At 40.8% G+C, this 22,021-nt stretch overlaps 1 protein-coding gene across 5 annotated transcripts in view; it reads left to right on the top strand.

Annotated features, from left to right (window-relative positions):
• tmc5 (transmembrane channel like 5) overlaps positions 1-22,021 on the top strand; it is a 261,115-nt gene that overhangs the window by 141,355 nt on the left and 97,739 nt on the right. For all 5 annotated transcript variants that reach the window (XM_087998078.1, XM_087998077.1, XM_087998074.1 and 2 more), the window contains 6 exons: positions 2,419-2,535; positions 2,703-2,805; positions 7,782-7,872; positions 14,288-14,536; positions 17,787-17,938; positions 20,055-20,199. In XM_087998078.1, the coding sequence (XP_087854204.1) occupies positions 2,419-2,535; positions 2,703-2,805; positions 7,782-7,872; positions 14,288-14,536; positions 17,787-17,938; positions 20,055-20,199 (857 nt within the window). The remainder of the gene's footprint in view (positions 1-2,418; positions 2,536-2,702; positions 2,806-7,781; positions 7,873-14,287; positions 14,537-17,786; positions 17,939-20,054; positions 20,200-22,021) is intronic.

Genomic DNA, 22,021 nt, shown 5'->3' with positions numbered 1-22,021 from the left:
GAATTCATGCAGGCCCAAGGAAGTAGTCAAAATTAAGAAGTGGAAGAAATCAGTTTTAGTCAACAAGTACAAATGCACAAGTTAATGGAATGGAAAGTTCACAAATTCCCTGGACCTGATGATTCACATTCCAAAATGTTTAACAAGACGGCTGTACAGATATTTGATGAGTTGGTCATTAACTTCCAAAATTCTGTAGATTCTGCAATGGTACCTTGATTAGAAAATTGCAAATTTGTCCCCACTGTTTAAGAAAGGAGTAAGGGAGAAAACGAGGAGTAACAAACTTGACACCAATAATATGAAAAGTACAAGGGCTGATCAAGGATAAAGAAATTGGAAATTAGAAAATAATAATCAGATTGGGCTGAGTCAACATGGATTTATGAAAGATATTAATATTTGATAAGCCAGTTGGAGTTTTGTGAGAATGATGCTCACAGTGTAGGTTAGGGTGAACCAATGGGTGTGATGTATTTGGATTAGTATAGTCCCACACAGGAGGTTAGGAAAAAATAATAGAGCACACACAATAGGAGTAATGCATTCACTCAGATTAAGTCCTAGCTCAATGATTTGTATGTAATATTTCCAAGTTTATGAATGACACAAAACTGAAGGAGGTTGATGCAAAGAAGCTTCAAGGGGATATAGATAAGCTTAGACAGTGAGCAAGAACACGGCAGATGGAATTTAATTCAGATAAAGTGTGAAGTTACCTACTTTAACAACAAAAAATGTGATAAGTTTTTTTTAAATGATGAGAAATTAGGAAATTTTGATTTCTCAAAGGACCTGGGTGTCCTTATTCATAAGTTACTAAAAAATAATGAATAGCTACAGCGAATGGTATGTTGGCAATAGAGTTAGGGATTGCAAGGTGATTTTTAAAATTGAAGTAAATATGTTGTGCTTCAGTGGGGAGACATACATGAGATTTGGTGGGCAATTTAGGTCCCTTTACCTACTTGCAGTAGAAAAATACAATGCAGATTTGCCGGAGTAATCCTGGAATGAAATGAGGCAAGATTGAGGATACTCTGCCTGTATTCTCAGATATTTAAAATAATGAGAGGTGATTTTACTTGAACTTAAAAAATGCTAAACGATCTGGCCATGGTATATGCACAAAGGATGTTTCTCCTGGTTGGGGCCAAGGGGTCTAAAAGCGGGGAACACCGTCACAGAATAAGGGTCAGGTATTCAGGACTGCGATGAGGAATTTCTTGAGAGAGTAGTGAATCTTTGGTGTTCTTTACTTAGACGGTTGTGTAAGCTCAATCATTGTGCATGTTCAAGAAACAGATGGACAGATTGTTAAATACCAATAACCCCAAGGGTAAAGAGAACAAAAGGACTGTGGTGGATGATTAACTGTAATTTAGAATTGTGGTCAACTCTTGCCCCATGTTTGCAAGAAAATCTAGGTTTTTAATATAGGATTTAGAAATGTGTACTAGAAATTGAACATATTGACAAATAATTTGTAGGCCAATTTTAATACTTTACCTTATAAAATAAATAATATGCAGTACGGTGGCTCAGTGGTTAGCCATGATGCCTCACAGCACTAGGCACCAGGGTTTGATTCCAGCCTTGAGCGACTGTCTGTGTGGAATTTCCACATTCTCTTCGTGTCTGAGTGGGTTTCCTGCAGGTGCTCTAATTTCCTCTCACAGTCCAAAGATGTGCAGGTTAGGTGAATTAGCATTGCTAAATTGCCCGTAGTGTTCAGGGATGTACAGGTTAGATGCATTCATCAGGGGAAATGTAAAGTAATAGGGTAGGGGAATGGTTCTGCGTGGGATACTCTTTGGAGGGTCGGTGTCGACCTATTGGGCCCAATGGCCCAATTCCACACTGTAGGGATTCTATGATTGTATGCCTTTTTGATACTATGTGAATAATTTGTAATGCAACAGTGCTAAATAACCCTGCAGCTGAGGGGGTGAAAGGGTTATCCAAGCTGGTCAGATTCTCCTTGTTATGGTTCTTTGCTGTTGGATGGTATGACCAATTAAATCTTGCAATAGACAGATTTAAGCTTCTGTTTAGATTAATCAATAACAGTGACAAGGCACTATTAATAAAAATTGATAGTTTATTTACAGATGCTTATTCTTTCAGCTTTCAGCTGGACAGCGACTGTGTAGTCAGTACATGCATATTATCAATTTTTAATTTTCACACATAAATGAAATGCTCATCTTGGTGACAGCAAAACAAAAAAATCGTGTGTAAAATGATTACATTTATTTACAGAGCTCTAGATCGTATTAAATGACAGAACATTCCACAGATTACTGGTGAATTTACTATACAACACATCAAGAGTATGAACTAAAGGCAGAGTTACGAATAAATAAAATAATTTTATAGAGATACCTTCATGATACAAATGTGTTTTCTTTTAATCAGCTGCTGCACAAAGGCGTAGAACTGTCGGCGTTACAAAGCGTCTAGCATCCTTGGCTGGCTTAACTTTGTCACAGTATTCCTTGCCAGAAGCAGAGCTAAGTGAAGAAGAGAGAGAGGGTGTGTACATTTTTGGTATTAATAATCAAAATTTTCACATTGACTTTTAAAGATCCCAGATTTATAGTGTTTCTCCGGAAAATTTAGTTCCACTGCTGAATGAAAAATTGTATAAACCTAATTTGATGAAGAAAAAGAAATAGCATTCTTTATTTGATTCTGCACAGATAAAGTAAGGTTTATTGCTGAGCTCGCGAAATTATCACACAATGAGAGAATGAAGGCCATCCAACAGTTGACAATGAGCATTGAAGAGAAACGAGAGATCAGGTATGGAAAATCTACTTTCCAATGTTGGTTCTAACTGGTGTCAATATTCTAATCATGTGAACTCTGGTTAAAAATAATCTGTGAATGTGAAAAGTGTGATTGTTTATTTGTTTTCCTCTGGTTATTTCTGGGGTGCGATTAATAAGGAGCCCCATCCAAACAGCACCTGGACTGAATCTATTCTGCCCTTTCAGACTACACTTCCTCCTCATTGTTGAACTAGGCTGTATTCTTGAAAGAGGGAATGGATCACATAAGCAAAAACTTCTCTTTAAGGTTTGTGGTGTTGAGAGATCATGATGTCCATGATGTCATTTTAAACTTCTTCTGCTCCTGTGCAGTGTATAAATGATTCTTGTGTAACTTTACTTTTCCTGGCAATAGGGTAAATGGTTTTTATGCTTAGAAAACGTTTCTATCATTTCTGAATCTGATCAGCATCAAGCAATGCTGTGTGCTCGCCCTATTCCCAACATACTTTCCATGTAAACATCCAAAACAGAAGCAGAATTACTCCACTTGGTCCCTTGAGCCTGCTTTGCTGATGTTCAGGTTTCTACTCCAGTAACCTTTCATTCTTTGATTCTAAAAAACTCCATATCAAATGCCTTCTGAAGTCTCAAGGACCCTCTGAAAGAAAAATCTTCTCTTCTTTGTCCTAAAAGAGTGTGCCCTCATTTTAAAACATCATCGCTAGCTCAGGATTCATCCACAAGAGGAAACATATTTCTACGTCAAAGACCATTCAGGATCTTCAATCAAATCAGTCCTCACTCTTTTAGACACAAATTTAAACAAGCCCAGTGTATTCAAACTATCCTCATGATAACCCAGTTACCCCAGCTACTAGTCTGCTAAATGTCCCCCGAAGCATTTACATACATTCGCTGTACCTACTTTGCAATGAGACAACCCAGATCATCTTTCATCTTTGATAATCAGAACAATCAGATTTACCATCAACAGAATTCAGAACCAGTGACCTTGAGCCCTTCATTGCTCTTAATTGTCCACTATGGCTATAGGTAACCCTGGGCCCATCCTCCTTCATTCCAACATGACTGCATGACTTGCCAGTCAGTACTGAGGTCTGACAGTGTTGATGGAACAAAGTTAATATTTCTGGTTGATAATGTTTGATTAGAACGGCTCCAATTGTAGCTCCTTGACCTAAATGGTAACTCTGGTTCTCACTCAACAAATGCTGTTAGAAAAAGTGAATTTCCAGTTCAGTACTCCAGATAGAATCACAACATCAAAAAGAAGCCATCAGGTCTGTACTGCCAAATACATCAGTCCCACTTTCCCACACTACTGCCCAAAGCCTTTAAGTGCTTATCCAAGTACTTTTTAAAGATTGTGAGATTTCCCACCTCAACCCCCTTCCAGGCAGATGTTCCAGACCCCCATCACCCTCTAGGTGAAAAGAATGAATGAATTAAAAAAAAACTCCTGCCATTCACTTTAAAACTGTGCCCCCTTGTTATAGACCCTTCAACTAAATGGAAAGTTGCTCTCTAGTCACCCTGTCCATGCCCCTCATAATCTTATCCACCTATGTCAGGTCCCCCTTAGCCTTCTCTGCTTTGAAGAAAACAACCCAAGCCTATCCAGCCTCTCTTCACCGCTAAACTGCTACATTCCAGGCAACATTCTGGTGAATCTCCTCTGACCCTTTCCAGTGTAATCACATCCTTCCTATAGTGCAGTGACCAGAACAGCAGACAGGCTCCTCCAGCTGTGGCCTAACCAAAGTTCTGTCCAGCGCCAACATAACCTGCCTGCTCTTATCATCAATATCTTGTCTGATAAAGGCAAGTGTACCACATGCCTTCTTAATGACCCTATTGATCTTTCCTGCCACCTTCAGAGGTCCATGAATAAGCTTCTCAAAATCCCCTGAACCTCTGAGCTTCCTATTGTCCTGCCATTCATTGAGTACTTGCCTGTCTTGTTATTTATTCCAAAGTGCATCACTTCACACGTATTACAGTTAAATTCCCATCTGGCATTGATCTACCCATCTGACCAATTCATTTATATCTTCCTGCAACCTCACATATTCCTCCTCAATGTCAACCCCTGACTAATATTCATTCATCAACAAACTTACTTCTCACCTCCTCCCACATCCTTGTCTCCATCATTTATAAATATCACAAACAAGAAGTGACCCAGCACTGATCCCCGTGTTATACGACTGCACACTGGGCTTCAGTCACAAAAACAGCCTTTATCACCACCTTCTGTCTCTGTGTCAGAATTCATCTTGGCAATTTATCCATCCCATGACCGTTTGCCTCTCTTCAGTTTCCTATGGGGGGAGTCCTTGTCAAAGGTCTTACTAAAATCCATATAAATTACATGAACTGCCCTACCCTCATCCAAACACTTGGTCACCTCCTCACAAGATTCTACCAGATTTGTTCAGCATGGTCTCATAGAACATAGAAAAGAACAGCGCAGAACAGGCTCTTTGGATCACGATGTTGTACCGAGCATTAATCCTAATGTAAAATGAAATAACTTAACCTATGCACCCCTCAATTCACTGCATGTGCATGCCCAGCAGTCACTTAAATGTCCCCAATGACTCTACTTCCACCACGACCGCTGGCAACGCATTCCACGCATTCACAACTCTCTGCATAAAGAACCTTCTTCTGACATCCCCTCTATACCTTTCTCCTAATATCTTAAAACTATGACTCCTTGTGCCAGTCAATCCTGCCCTGGGGAAAGGTCTCTGGCTATTGACTCGATCCATGCCTCTCAGTATCTTGTACACCTCAATCAGGTCACCTTTCTTCCTCCTTCTCTCCAGAGAGAAAAGTCTGAGCTTAGTCAACCTCTCTTAGTCCAAAGTTAAAAATCACACAACACCAGGTTATAGTCCAACAGGTTTAATTGGAAGCACACTAGCCTGGTGTTGTGTGATTTTTAACTTTGTACACCCCAGTCCAACACCGGCATCTCCAAATCATGTCTCTTAGTCCAGATAGCATTCTGGTAAACCTTCTTTGCACCCTCTCCAAAGTGTCTGTATCTTTCCTATAGTAGGGCGACCAGAACTGGACACAATATTCCAAGTGTGGTCTCACCAGGGATTTGTAGAACTGCAGCAAAACCTCGTGGCTCTTAAACTCAATCCCCCTGTTAATGAAAGCCAAAACACCATATGCTTTCTTAACAACCCTATCCACTTGGGTGGCAACTTTGAGGGATCTATGTACTTGAACACCAAGATCCCTCTGTTCCTCCACACTACCAAGAATCCTGTCTTTAATCCTATATTCAGCATTCGTGTTTGCCCTTCCAAGATGCATCCACTTCGCATTTATCCAGGTTAAACTCCAGCTGCCATTTCTCAGCCCAGCTCTGCATTCTGTCTATGTCACGCTCAGCCTGCAATAGCCCTCATCTGCAAATTTACTAACCCACCCTCAACCTCCTCATCCAAGTCATTTATAAAAACTACAAAGAGCAGAGGCCCAAGAACAGAGACCTGCGGGACCCCACTCAACACTGTCCTCCAGGCAGAATACTTTCCATCTACAACCACTGTCTGCCTTCTGTCAGCCAGCCAATTCTGAATCCGGATAGCCAAATCTCCCTGTATCCCATACTTCCTGACTTTATGAATGAGCTGAAAATGTGTTGCTGGAAAAGCTTCAGGGCTTATGCCCGAAACGTCGATTCTCCTGTTCCCTGGATGCTGCCTGACCTGCTGCGCTTTTCCAGCAACACATTTTCAGCTCTGATCTCCAGCATCTGCAGACCTCACTTTCTCCTCAACGACTTTATGAATGAGCTTACCATGAGGAACCTTATCAAATGCCTTGCTGAAGTCCATATGCACCACATCCACTGCTTGACCTTCATCAACCTGCTTGTCACCTCCTCAAAGAACTCAATAAGATTAGTTAGGCATGACCTGCTCCTCACAAAGCCATGCTGACTGCCTTTAATCATGCTATGCTTTTCCCAAATCAACATAAATCCTTTCCCTCAGAATTCTTTCCAAAACCTTGCTGACCACAGACGTAAGACTGACTGGTCTGTAATTGCCAGGGATACAACCCATCCAGATCTGGGGAATTGTCCGCTTTTAGAACCATCAAAACCCCCAGTGCCACCTTAAGTTTTAAACCAACAGCTAGTCAAAGATTCATAAATTGAAACCAGTGATGAGCTATAGTGTCAGGAAAAATTCTTCCTCCATTAATTGAATACAAAACCATTAGAGCTGTTTAAAAACCAATTGGATTGCTTGACCAGGTAGTGTCCATAGATGTTTCATTGTGGATGAATACAAAAGCAGGGCTGGAACTATGGAACTATGTAAAACTCTGCTCAGGACTGCTGAATCTTTATGTACAGTTCTGTTCACATTAGAGGAAGGACATAATTGCTGTATGAGTACAAAAGAGATCTCTGCGAGAATGTTGCTCAAGCTAAAAAAATTCAGCTGTGAGGAAAGATTGGCTAAACCTGATTTGTCTTCCATAAAACAGAGGAGACTGATGAGCTTGGGTACACAGGAAGACACATTTCCTTTTGCAAAGAGGTAATTGCTGGAGGACCCAGCTTTAAGGTAATTGCTGGAAGAAACAGAGGGGATATGAGGAAACATTTCTCAGTCAGTGGGTGGTCGATGTTTGGAATTTGCTGCCTGCTTTGATGATGCAGGTAGAAGCCTTCAATTCATTTAAAAGGAAATTGGATCTGCCCTCAAAATGCTGGAGTCTGCAAGGCTGTGGACTGGGGCTGGGAGGTGCAATTAGAACGGGCTGCAAACATTTTCCCTTGGCAGGTTCAGACACAATGGTCTCTTTCTATGCCATAACGCTTCCATATTTCTATTTAGGTATGCATTCCAAATATGGAAATTTGTTTCATAAGTTAACAATACAATATTATGATGTACTTTCTCAGAGTCGTGAAGTAAATTGTAAATTACCCCTGTTTCTTGCCAGGGATCAAGTTGAGCAAACGATTGGACCATATGCAGCGGACACAGGTGCTAAGATACATCAGTGCACACAGCTGCTATATAAACTGTTGTTTGTAAGTATGATTGGAAATACATTGATAAAAGATTAGCATCAAGAACACCATTACTGCATATGAAAAAAGATGCTGGGGTAATCCAGCTGTCGTGTGCTGATTTTTCAACACAACATGGGACACGGATGGGTTCAGAATGCTGCTTCATTGCATGTGTACCTACTTATCCAGATGTCTAATGTTCACCTGGAAATGATGTCGGTTAGTCAAAGGATTGACTTATGGAGAGTGCACTGAACTGAGATGAAGTCAAGAGTGTGGTGCTGGAAAAGCACAGCAGGTCAGACAGCATCTGAGGAGAATCGACATTTCGGGCATAAGCCCTTCATGATGAACAAGTGCATCATTTACTCTAATCATTGACATGTGTGTAACACTGGATGCCAGAAGTGCAATCCCAATTTAAAATATACATGCTCCAAATGTCTAATGAATTGACTGTGTAAGGATTACTTGCTTAGGCCAAACGGATACTTTTTAATTAGGAGTGAAGAAATGATTATGATCGCAATGCCACAGGAAGTTCCTAACCCTTCCTCAGCACATGTCCAATGTCTCACCACCACCACAAACCCCTCAATGCCCTTCCCAGTGCAATCACTGGTGAAAGAGCAATATTTTTCAGCTTGACACTCTCCAATCTGTGGTATGACTACAGGTCTTTTGTTAGACCCATAAGAGAAAGTGTTCCTTTGAAGTTTCAGTAGTTTGTGTATTGGAGAGGCAGGACACTCACCAAAAAATGAATTTATGTTCTCAGGCAAACAAATGGGAGATGATTTTTTTTTTATTCATTAATGCTAGGCCAGTATTTATTCCCCATTTCAGAGGGCCATTGACAGTCAACCACTATCAGGGTCACATGTGTGCCAGAACAGGTAACAACTGCAATTTCCTTCCATAAAGGAACCAAATGGGTTTTTCTGACAATTAATTATGGTTTTGTGGTCATCATTGGACTCTTAAGTTAAGATTTTTATTGAATTCAGATTCTGCCATCTGCAATCTCAGGACTTAAACCCATGTCCTCAGAATATTCAAAACCAAAGAATTGCGGATGCTGTAAATCAGAAACAGAAACAGAGGTTGCTGGAAAACCTGCTGAGCTGCTGAGTTTTTCCAGCATTTTCTGTTTTTGTTTCCTCAGAACACTACATGGGTATTTGGATTAACAGTCCAGAATAATACCAACAAGCAATCGCTTTCCCAGAAAGTGCTAAGTATTCCCTTTCGGTTTAAGAAAAGTAGAGCATTAATTCCCAGCAGTTTGTTACAAAGATGGTAGGGGTCTGAAATGAGAAATTATACATGCCTTGCTCAGTTGGATGTCAGTGCCCAGCCCTGAAAGGAGAATGGAGAATGTCTAAGTTTTGACCTGGACGTCTCTTGGTATTACTAGTAACTCCTCTCTCGGAGAATGTTGCATCCTCACTAACCCATTTCCTGCCCATTACTTGATCAAACAAGATATGACCCAAGCCAAATAATATTGATTTTTTTCCAAACTTTTGTAAGGCAATCATCTGTAATGACTAAAATAAAAGCAAAATACTGTGGTTGCTGGAACATTCAAATAAAAGCATGTCATCTTCTGAAGAAGAGTTATATCAGACTAGAATATTAACTTTGTTTCTCTATCTACAGCTGCCACTTGCCTGGCTGAGTTTCTCCAGCACATTCTTGCTATTATTACACCTGCAACCATCTCTCTTCCCAATTACATGCCATTAACACTGGTGTCCCACAAAGATCTAGACTGGGGCCCCTTCTATTTCTCAACACCTTCCTGTCACTTTATGACATCATCCAAAAACACAGCATCAATTGTCACGAGGAGTGGCACGGTGGCTCCGTGGTTAGAACTGTTACCTCACAGCAATAGGGACCCAGGTTCGATTCCAGCTGCAGGTGACTGTCTGTGTGGCATTTACACATTCTCCCAGTGATTGCATGGATTTCCTCATGATTCTTCGGTTTCCTCCCACAGTCCAAAGATGTTCAGTTTAGGTGGTTTTGCCATGGGAAACGCAACGTTGGGGGATAGGGTAGGAGGATGGGTCTGGGTAGGATGCTCAACAGCTGCCTTTGCTGTTGAATTCATGTATCGCTGGACATCGGAGCGATGGGAAAATTAACAAGCATGTAAATTCACAACTGATCTTGGAGTGACCTGTATGGGAAAGGTCACAGCACAGAAGCAGATAAGCGGATTTTAAGTGTAGCCTTAAAATAAGTCTGCAGTAGTGAGTAGGGTGGGTTCTTTCTTGATTATATGTTTTATTGAGCTATGTCTCTTGATTAAACTTAAAATATAAGCCATAAGTATTAATGTAACCTGGAGGAGTGTTTGTAGAGGAATAAGACGGTGCTATTTTCTGGGTCTGTAGATTGAAAGAAGCAAAAATGGCCTTTAGTAGAGTGATATGCTCTTCTTGTCAGATGTGGGGGTTTAGGGAGAGTTTACAGGTTACTGAGGATTATATCCGCAATAAATGCCATTGGTTGTGAATCCTCTCAGAACGAATGGAACAGTTGGAGAGGCAGTTAGAGACAATGAGGAATTTGCAAGAGCAAGGAGATATGATGGATGGCAGTTATAGGAAGGGGGGAACGTCTCAGATACAGTCACATAGATGGGTTAACTGCAGGAAAGGTAAGAGAGGTAGGCAGCTAGTGCAGGAGGACTCTGTGGGAGATTTGCTAGGGCTGCTCAGGAGGATTTAAACTAGTAAGGTGGGGGGGAGGGGGGGGGGGCGGGGGTGGGACCCAGGGAGATAGTGAGGAAAGAGATCAATCTGAGACGGGTACAGTTGAGAACATAAGTGAGTCAAATAGTCAGGGCAGGCAGGGACAAGGTAGGACTAATAAATTAAACTGCATTTGTTTCAATGCAAGGGGCCTAACAGGGAAAGCAGATGAACCCAGGGCATGATTAGGAACATGAGACTGGGATTTCATAGCAATTACAGAAACATGGCTCAGGGATGGGCAGGACTGGCAGCTTAATGTTCCAGGATACAAATGCTACAGGAAGGATAGAAAGGGAGGCAAGAGAGGAGGGAGAGTGGTGTTTTTGATAAGAGCTAGCATTACAGCTGGATTTAGGGAGGATACTCCCGGAAATACATCCAGGGAAGTTGTTTGGGTTGAACGGAGAAATAAGAAAGGGGTTATCACCTTATTGGGATTGTATTATAGACCCCTTAATAGTCAGAGGGAAATTGAGAAACAGATTTGTAAGGAGATCTCAGCTATCTGTAAGAATAATAGAGTGGTTATGGTAGGAATTTTAACTTTCCAAACATAGACTGGGACTGCCGTAATGTTAAAGGTTTAGATGGCGAGGAATTTCTTAAGTGCGTACAAGACAATTTTCTGATTCAGTATGTGGATGTACCTACCAGGGAAGGTGCAAAACTTGACCTACTCTTGGGAAATAAGGCAGGGAAGGTGACTGAGGTATCAGTGAGGGAGCACTTTGGGGCCAGCGACCATAATTGGAAAAGGATAGACCAGATCTAAAAGTAGAAATTCTAGATTGGAGGAAGGCCAATTTTGACGGGATTAGGCAAGAATCAAACTGCACTCATTCATTCAATGAAACAAACTGCACCTGTTAAATCAATAAGTAGAGCTTATCTCATGAACACAAGAACTTAGGCAAGCTGATTGGACACAGATGTTCTCAGGTAAAGGGACGGCTGGAAAATGGGAAGCCTACAGAAATGAGATAACCAGAGTCCAGAGAAAGTATATTCCTGTCAGGGTGAAAGGAAAGACTGGTAGATAAAGGGAATGCTGGATGACTAAAGAAATTGAGGGTTTGGTTAAGAAAAAGAAGGAAGCATATGTCAGGTATAGACAGGAGAGATCGAGTTAATCCTTAGAAGAGTATAAAGGCAGTAGGAGTATACTTAAGAGGGAAATCAGGAGGGTAAAAAGGGGACATGAGATAGCTTTGGCAAATAGAATTAAGGAGAATCCAAAGGGTCTTTACAAATACAGGAAGGACAAAAGGGAGAAAATAGGGCACCTCAAAGATCAGCAAGGTGGCCTTTGTGTGGAGCCGCAGGAGATGAGGGAGATACTAAATGAGTATTTTGTATCATTATTTACTGTGGAAAAGGACATGGAAGATATCGAGTGTAGGGAAATAGATGGTGACATCTTGCAAAATGTCCAGATTACAGAGGAGGAAGTGCTGGATGTCTTGAAATGCATAAAAGTGGATAAATCCCCAGGACCTGATCAGGTGTACCCTAGCACTCTGTGGGAAGCTAGGGAAGTGATTGCTGGGCCTCTTGCTGAGATATTTATAACAACGATAGTCACAGGTGAGGTGCCAGAAGCCTGGAGGTTGGCAAACGTGGTGCCACTGTTTAAGAAGGGCGGTAAAGACAAGCCAGGGAACTATAGACCAGTGAGCCTGATGTCAGTGGTGGGCAAGTTGTTGGAGAACATCCTGAGGGACAGGATGTACATGTATTTGGAAAGGCAAGGACTGATTCGGGATAGTCAACATGGCTTTGTGCGTGGGAAATTATGTCTCACAAACTTGATTGAGTTTCTTGAAGAAGTAACAAAGAAGATTGATGAGGGCAGAGCAGTAGATGTGATCTATGTGGTCTTCAGTAGGGCGTTTGACAAGGTTCCCCATGGGAGACTGATTAGCAAGGTGAGATCTCATGGAATACAGGGAGAACTAGCCATTTGGATACAGAACTGGCTCAAAGGTAGAAGACAGAGGGTGGTGGTGGAGGGTTGTTTTTCAGACTGGAGGCCTGTGACCAGCGGAGTACCACAAGGATTGGGTGCTATGTCCACTACTTTTCATCATTTATATAAATGATTTGGATGCGAGCATAAGAGGTACAGTTAGTAAGTTTGCAGATGACACCAAAATTGGAGGTGTAGTGGACAGCGAAGAGGGTTACCTCAGATTACAATAGGATCTTGACCAGATGGGCCAATGGGCTGAGAAGTGGCAGATGGAGTTTAATTCAGATAAATGTGAGGTGCTGCATTTTGAGAAAGAAAATCTTAGCAGGACTTATACACTTAATGGTAAGGTCCTAGGGAGTGTTGCTGAACAAAGAGACCTTGGAGTGCAGGTCCACAGCTCCTTGAAAGTGGAGTCACAGGTAGATAGGATAGTGAAGAAGGTGTTTGGTATGCTTTCCTTTATTGGTCAAAGTATTGAGTACAGGAGTTGAGAGGTCATGTTGCGGCTGTACAGGATATTGGTTAGGCCACTGTTGGAATATTGCGTGCAATTCTGGTCTCCTTCCTATCGGAAAGATGTTGTGAAACTTGAAAGGGTTCAGAAAAGATTTACAAGGATGTTGCCAGGGTTGGAAGATTTGTGCTGTAGAGAGAGGCTGGGGCTGTTTTCCCTGGAGCGTCAGAAGCTGAGGGGTGACTTTATAGAGGTTTATAAAATCATTTGGGGCATGGATAGGATAAATAGACAAAGTTTTTTCCCTGGGGTGGGGGAGTGCAGAACTAGAGGGCATAGGTTTAGGGTGAGAGGGGAAAGATATAAAAGAGACCTAAGGGGCAAATGTTTCACGCAGAGGGTGGTACATGTATGGAATGAGCTGCCAGAGGATGTGGTGGAGGCTGGTACAATTGCAACATTAAGAGGCATTTGGATGGGTATATGAATAGGAAGGGTTTGGAGGGATATGGGCCAGATGCTGGCAGGTGGGACTAGATTGGGTTGGGATATCTGGGCGGCATGGGCGAGTTGGACCGAAGGGTCTTTTCCATGCTGTACATCACTATGACTCTAATAGGCACCTGGATGGGTATATTAGTAGGAAGGGTTTGGAGAGATGTGGGCCAAATTCTGGTAAGTGGGACTAGATTAATTTCGTATATCTGGTCAGCATGGATGGGTTGGACCAAAGTGTCTGTTTCCATGCTGTGCAGTTCTATGACTCTCCTTAGCTGAGGCGAAATTAGATTGTTCGCAACCTGTATCATTCCTGAACGGAGATGAGATCTGACCACATGTCCATGCTCGTTCTAAGACCATCTACATTATTCCCACCTACGTAAGACCACACAGTTCTTGCTGCTGAAACCTTTGCCAAGCCTTGGTTACCTCTAGTCAGGACTCTCAGGTCTACCTCCCCATATTCTGTATTCAGTTAAGTTGGTGAAATCAAAAACTCTGTCACCATCTTTCCATAAAGGGCCCCATCATAAAATCTTACAGAGTTACAAACCAAAGACATTTGAAAGAAATGGAGATGTGGAGGAAATGTGTGATTGTAATGCACATCCCTCTGTGTTGGTTTATGGAAAAAACTGAGAAACAGAGGTATGCTATCAGTTAATTAAAAAGATTCAATGTCGACTAATCAGTATTATTTTATAATTTAATGTGTTCCTTTATTTCATTCTTTTATAGTCCCTTCAACGGTTCCGGGAGAATATGGTTATATATTTTCAGTTAGTTCATCCCTGGAAAAGATCTCTGAAAATCATTGGAGGGAAGTTTGGAACAAGTGTTCTGTCTTATTTCACATTCCTCAAATGGCTGTTTATGTTCAACATGTTCTCCTTCTTGATTAACTTCAGCTTCATCACCATCCCACAATTCTTTGACATGGGCATTAACAATCTCACTTTTACAGGCTTGGAGCTGCTCACTGGCTCAGTAAGTATCATTAATTAAAAATGTTTAATTTTTGTGCTTTTTAAAATTGCAAATGAAATCAGAAAGAACTGTTTTAAAACAAGTGTTTGAATGGACTTCTGCATGTTTTGAAAGCAAGTTAGTGGCACTTACAACAGGCATTGTGTTAACAGCTACTTGAACACACAGTAATTGATGGAGCTGCAGATGAACTGGAGCTGTGAGGTTCTGGGTACAGCTGGATCTATGGATTAGTGACCAGGTGTCAATGACAAAGCCCTTTGTCTGCCAATAACCATGTGATTGGTTATTAGGTAACTGAACAGCTTGGGGTTGGGAGCAAGATACAGAGAGAAATGTTTTGAAATAGGACCCGTTTCTCTGATCTCTGCAGTCAAACCCATTTTAAACAATTGAAAAACTAAGATTCATCTCAGCAAACTCTGAATAGGTACCACTGAATTGCCATCCCAGATTTCATGCACATATCTGTGCATGTGACTCTGTGTGCGCTTCACTGTGTGTGCATGAGACTGTATGCGTGAGACTGTGTGCACGTGACTGTGTGCGCGTGACTGTGTGCATGTGACTGTGTGCATGTATGACTGTGTGCGCGTTTGACTGTGTGCGCGATTCTGTGTGCACGTTATTGTGTGTGCATGTGACTGTGTATGTGACTGTGCGTGTGTGTGATTGTGTGCGTGTGACTCTGTGTGCGTGACTCTATGTGTGTGTGAGAGAGAGAGATAGAAAGAGCTGGAAAATTGTGTACATCTGTTGTAAAATATTTAACTTTTGTGAGGACTCTGGGACGAGCAGGCTTCGATTTCCAGTGTGTTACCCCAGTGAGTCGTGAGATTAAATTATGAGTATTTCCAATGAGAAGAGAAACAATATTGAAAGATAAACTTTAAACTGATAGAAATATCTAAACATCTCAATTATTTTCAATCGCTTAATCTGGTTAAATGAAAATAATTGGAAATATTCATGATTGGAATTTGAATTCATACCCTCAAATAATTTAATAGACAGCAGAAGCTTTTTGAAAATAGAGATTATGTGCATTGCTTAAGATGTAGATAAAATGTAAAAAGAAACATTAATCATGGTCATTGTCATTCTTACCACACTGGCTATACACTCTGCCCAATCTCATTCTGACTCTAGCGTTGCATCCAATCTACTCAGTAAAGTTCTAATTTATAACAAAGCTTTGATTAAGTTAGTAAAAGGTAAAGTCTGTTGGGATGTATGACTTTAATCATTATATTCTCATTTTAGGTTCTGGATGTAAGTTTACTCATTGAGCTGGACGGTTTTTTTTCAGACGTTCCGTCACCATACTAAGTAACATCATCAGTGAGCCTCTGGTAAAGCACTGGTGTTATTTATGTGTTTAGGTTTCCTTGGGTTGGTGATGTCATTTCTAGTGGCGATGTCATTTCCTGTTCTTTTTCTCAGAGGATGGTAAATGGGCTCCAAGTCAATGGATTTGTTGCTAGAATTCCAGCTGGAATGCCATTCTTCTTACAACAAACACATTGACTTGGAGCCCATTTACCACCCCCTGAGAAAAGGAACAGGAAATGACATCACCACAGGAAATGACATCACCAACCCAAGGAAACCTAAACACATAAATAGGAAGCAGGTCATAACACTAGTGCTTCACCAGAGACTCTCACTGATGATGTTACCTAGTATGGTGACGGAACGTCTGAAAACAAACCTTCCAGCTCAGCGAGCAAACCTACATTCAGAACCTCAACCTGAGCTACAAAACTTTTCCAAACTTGCTCTCATTTTAGAGATTGTTCTGAACTTTGAAATGATCCAGAATAGAGACAGAAATCTGGATGGATCAGCATTCCTCACCCACAATTTCAGTTTTAACTTAAACACTTCATGAAATACTGATTTCTTGCAACAGTATTACAGACTACCTGTAGAAAAGCTTGTTATATTTCACATGATGGAAATAGATGTTAATGGTATAAATTGTTAAATAGCAAGAACAAGCTGACCTTTTGAGTATATTACCTAGCTGGCAGCTGTGATTGAACACAATCTGTGGAAGTTATCACTGACCACTCACTGGCAAGGAAGGGAACATGAGCTCTGCACCATGTCAGCTGGAAGAGGAGGAGCTGGAGATCAGGAATGTTAGGGGGAAGGTTGAGATTGAGAGGGCTGGAGGGAAGCTGGAGATCAGGAATAATGGAACAGGGAAGTGGGAGACAAGGGCTGGGGTTTGTCCACGAAAGGATTCCCTCTTTTCCTGGCCAAAAAACTGCAAGTTGGACCTCCTCCTTTACTTACTATTGCATTTAAATTATAGCACAAATAAAGCCCTCAGTTCGCAACTTCAGTCCATTCCCACCTACATTTGTGGAAATCTTGTTTGTCGCCTGTATGCGAGAATTACGATGGAAATGCAGGTGCATGCCAAGATTTTATCCTCACTACATCAGCAATGATCCGGCAATCAGCCAGCTGTCAGCCCTTTCCATTTCAATAGACAAATAGTGAAATCACCTTGAAGAAGAAAAGATCCGAATAGATTGATTGTTTCTCAGATCGGAAGGATGTGAACAGTAGTGTGAGCTAGCTTTTTGTGGTGGGACCTCTTCAAATAGACACAGGCACAACAGAAATTACATTGAATTCTGATGAGACTATCAAACTGCAGGGCATACCAATTATGTAGACAATTACAGAACAGTATAGACAAGTTAGCAGCATGTCAAGTTATACATTTTTGGGGAAAAGGGAAATGTAACAATGTATCATCTAATTGCAAGATTCTCAAAATTATAGGACTAGAGTGTTTTAAGGGTTTAGATCATGGCTTCTAGAACACAGGGCCAATGCAAATTTGCTCTTGAAAGCCCCCAGTAAACTGGGACAAGCCAATCATGGGGCAATCAACAAAGCAAAGGAAAATTATAACTGGAACAACAGAATTTAATTACAACCCAGTCACCATTATCCACACACTGTCCTAACAGCCTTTTTGTTTTGCAATGTGGTGTAGATTCAAGTTAGAATCTCAGTAATGAATTGGGCATTATACATTAATTTGCTCAATAATTTCCCTCCATGATGTAATAGTAAAAGCTTTCAAAAATCTTTAAACTGAAAAATCCATAAACCCTTGACCTTGGAAGTGTGTCATAGAATTTTTTCCAATGTTTCTGTGTATTTTTTTTGTATCTGTGACATCATTGTTATTGACTGTGAATAGCTAAACTTTTCCTTTTTATTGCAGGGTTATTTTACACAAACTGTGTTTTACTATGGCTTTTATACAAATATGAGCATTCAAGCAAATCCCACTGCAAAAATGTATAACATGCAAGTTGCTTACTTCCTCACGATTGGATGCTACATGCTGAGTTGCTTTCTGTATCTGGTTTACAGGTAATTGGATATAAGTTTTTCAGTTCCTAAACCATTCAGGATAATGATAGGCCGAAGGACCTGTTCCTGGGCTGTAAATAATAAGACCATAAGATCTTATGGTACAGGAGCAGAATTCGGCCTTTTGGCTCATCAAGAGTGCCAAGTCATTCAATCATGGCTGATAGGTTTCTCAACCCCATTTTCCTGCCTTCTCCCTGTAACCCTTGATCCCCTTATTAATCAAGAACTTGTTTATCTCTGTCGTAAATACACTCAATGACTTGGCCTCTACAGCTCTGTGTGGCAATGAGCTGCACAGATTCAACACTCTCTGGCTGAAGAAATTCCCCTTATCTCAGTTCTAGCGTATCGTCCCTTCACTCTGAGGTTATGCCCTCAGGTCCTAGTTTCTCTGGTTAGTGGAAACATCTTCTCCATGTCCATCCTATCCAGGCCCCCAAATATTCTGTAAGTTTCAACGACTTTCCCCATTTTCCTTCTCAATTCCATTGGGTACAGATCCAAAGCCCTCAAATGCTCCTCATTTGACAAGCCCTTTGTCCCCAGGATCATTTCTTATAGACCTTTTCTGGACCCTTCGAGGCCAGCACGGCCTTCCTTAGATAAGTGGCCCAAAACTGCTCACAATATTGCAAATGCAGTCTGATCAGAACCTTATACAGCCTCAGCAGTACATTCCCACTTTTGTATTCTTGCCCTCTTGAAATAAGTGCGAACATTGCATTTGCCTTCCTAACTCAGACTAAAGCTGCATGCTAACATCATGAGAGTCTTGAGCTAGGATCCCCAAGTTCCTTGTGCTTCAGATTTCTGAAGCCTTTCCCCATTTATAAAATAGTCAATGCCACTATGCTTCCTACCAAAGTGCATAACCTCACATTTTCTCACATTGTATCCAATTGGCACTTCTTTGCCCATTCTCCTTCGTTGATCAATAGCTTTATTTACCTCCATTTGCTTATGTTAGGTGCAGATGTTTCTATGTGCACATATAACCATTCTAATATTTATTGACAAGCAGAGAAAATATACTTCAGCGTCTTTCATAAAATACTGCATTGGCAGATCAAGGTTAGCTGGATGGGGATGGTGTTATTGGACTAATAATCCAGAGATCTAAGGAGTGTTCCCAGGATCCGGGTTCAAATCCAACCATGACAGATGGTGAAATTTGAATTCAACAAAATGTAGATTGTGGTGCCTTCAAGTGACTTATTCTAACTTAATGGGACTGGTCACATCGGTTTTGGAGTGCCAGTGCTGATCCAGGAGCACAGTGGCCTATTAACGGGCAGCAGAGAAACTGGTCTTTCAGCAGATATCCTCTGGGTGGTGATCTTGGTAAAATTGGATACATTTGAACATGAGGGAGGCCATGGGGTCAGCATAGGTAGTTAATGAGGTGAGTGTGGTAAGATATGGTGAGAAATCTTATTATGCTTAGCCGTGCAAAACTCTCCTAAAATACTAACACGGCTGACATTTAGCCAAAACACGTAAGATTCAGCTGTAAATCAAAAAAGAGTATTCCTGTCGAGAGAATCAAAGCCGAGGCAAGTTATTGAACACGATTCAAGTTTTACTTTCGATATAAACCAATTTCACTTCAATATTTGGCATGAAAATCCAATACCCATTATTGAAAGAAAGTTAACAATAAAGAGCAGAAGGGACCTTCCCCAAATGTTAACCTTGAAAAGAGGGAGCTTTATTTAGTCCTGGGCTTGTGGTGATTGATGAATAGTTCATATAAAAGGAAAGAGTTTGGAATTTGTGCACTAATCTAAAACTGAGTAACTGCCCGATTGTCTCTTTCAGCTGCTGATTACGTTCTACACATTTTTTCCACTCCATTTTCTCTATTTGTTTCTGATTCCCATATTTTGCCGTTCACTTTAGGCCTGAGAAACTATTTGATGCTAATTCCATGTTATTCTGCTCTTTAAAGATGTTCCATTCCAAATGTACCATTAACAAGTCCTGACATCCCTCAGCTTATTAATTGCCAAAACAATCCATAAAAGATGAAATAGAGAAAAAAAACAGTCTTTATGAATACAGTTAATAATAATTTAGTAGATTGTGTGTTTAATTAATCATTTTTCTACTTTAGCATGGCAAAGTCGTTCAATGAAAACTTTATTGCAGTTGGCATTCTGAGTGGTGATGCAGCCAAGCTTCTGTGTTCATGGGACTTTAACATAACAAATGAGAAAGCAGTAGAACTGAAAAAAAGAAACATCAGCAGACAGTTAAAGGTATGTAACATGTAGCACCACGACATTTATAAATTCTGAACAGTTTATCTTACGCAACAATGAATTTCTTGTCACGTTAAAAAATATAATCTATTACAAATGTCTTTAAAAAATACATTATCCATTTTAAAAATATCTATAGCTCAACCTTAAAAAATGATATAAGGTCTTTAAAGAATAGATAATGGACACTTTTATGGTCATTTAACTTTAGTTGCTAAGAGTGCATTGTTTTATATTTGATAGTTTGATTGGCCTTGGAGAAGGAGAGTAGGAGCAGCATAAACAAATAAAGAAGACACTTAGGAAAAGAACCTCTTTTTCACTGTGTTCAATTAATGTTATTATGCAGTTCTTCCTTCAGGTTTTTTTCCTTCCTGGTTGATGCTTGGTAACTAAAAAATCTGAACAAAGAAATCTATTTAACTAAGAGCTTCCACCTTGCTGAGGAAGTTTCAAGCCAATCCCCACCAACAACAAAAACTATGCTCCAAGTAGCTAAGGCATCCCATAAGGTTCAAAAACAACTGTCAACATTTTGTTTGAAACAAGCCCCCACATTTTTAAGAAAAAATATAGGTTTATCCTAACTCTCTGTATTAGCAATTCTTTTAAAGAATTCCAAAACCTGGATCTACATCTTCCCCAAAAAGTAATCAGTCCTTCCATGTGTCATGCCCTCTCTATTGAAATCCATCCATTAGTTTTGAGATATAATATTTTGGTGCATCACCTGTCAACACATTTAAACAGGAAGTTGCTGTCATTGATGTCAACAGTGTGTGCCTACCCTGCATTGGAACTGGAACTAAAACCGGAAGTTGTATGCCCCATGTTGGTGCCTCTCCCCACTGACAGCTCCCTTCACCACTGGCCACTCCCTTCATTGCTGGTCATCTCACTGGGTCTCTTGCTGGCTATTCCACTGGCCACTCCCCTTACTACCCAGCTCATCACTTCCCTCAGACAAGGACTCATTTTTTATTTTGATTTGATTTGATTTATTATTGTCACATGTACCTAGATACAGTGAAGCATTTTGTTTTGCGTGCAATGCAGGCAGATTATACCACACAAAATACATAAGGGACTCAATAATCCTCTGGCTCGGTAGTTTTGAAATCAATTTCTGGGACACCAGGTTGCTACATGAAATGAGCTTAAAACATGAAGCCATTACCCAAGTCTTGTGTCATCACAATTCTTTGGTGACAGCAAAGAGTTGGTGATGACAGGGATTGTGAAGGCATCCCCTTCACTGGCAATGGTTACAAAAACAGCCATATTGTTCATTGACCAACTGACAACACAGGTGAAAAGATTGCCTCACTTAAGTAAAGCATTATAAAATCACAGACACACAAAATTCAGCTTGTTTGTCATTTTGAACTGAGCTCCAAAGGCACTCCTAAAAATTTGAGAAATCTTGGTCAAGGACCTCACTTACCCCTATCACACTAGCTACCCTTATGTTAGGACCCCTGTAGAGACTGCTAATATTTGAAAAGATATTTGAATTTCTTGTTCACAAAGGGAGATAGACATAAGTGAGAGCAGCACGGTTGCTCAGTGGTTAGCACTGCTGCCTCACTGCGCGAAGGACCAGAGTTCGATTCCAGCCTTAGGCAGCTGTCTGTGTGAAGTTTGCACATTATCCCCATGTCTGCATGGTTTCCTCCGCGTGCTTCAGTTTCCTCCCACAGTCCAAAGATGTGAAGGCTAGGTGAATTGGCCATGCTACGTTGCCTGTAGTGTTCGGGGATGGGTAGGTTAGGGGTAAATGTAGAGTAATAGGATAGGGGAATGGATCTGCACAGGTAAC

This window comes from Chiloscyllium plagiosum, unplaced genomic scaffold (assembly GCF_037043375.1).
Source record: "Chiloscyllium plagiosum isolate Xiang-an unplaced genomic scaffold, Cpla_swu_hap1 HiC_scaffold_20, whole genome shotgun sequence".
NCBI lineage: Eukaryota > Metazoa > Chordata > Chondrichthyes > Orectolobiformes > Hemiscylliidae > Chiloscyllium > Chiloscyllium plagiosum.
The sequence above is the reverse complement of the archived record's forward strand: the minus strand, read 5'-3'. Positions and strand labels throughout refer to the sequence as shown.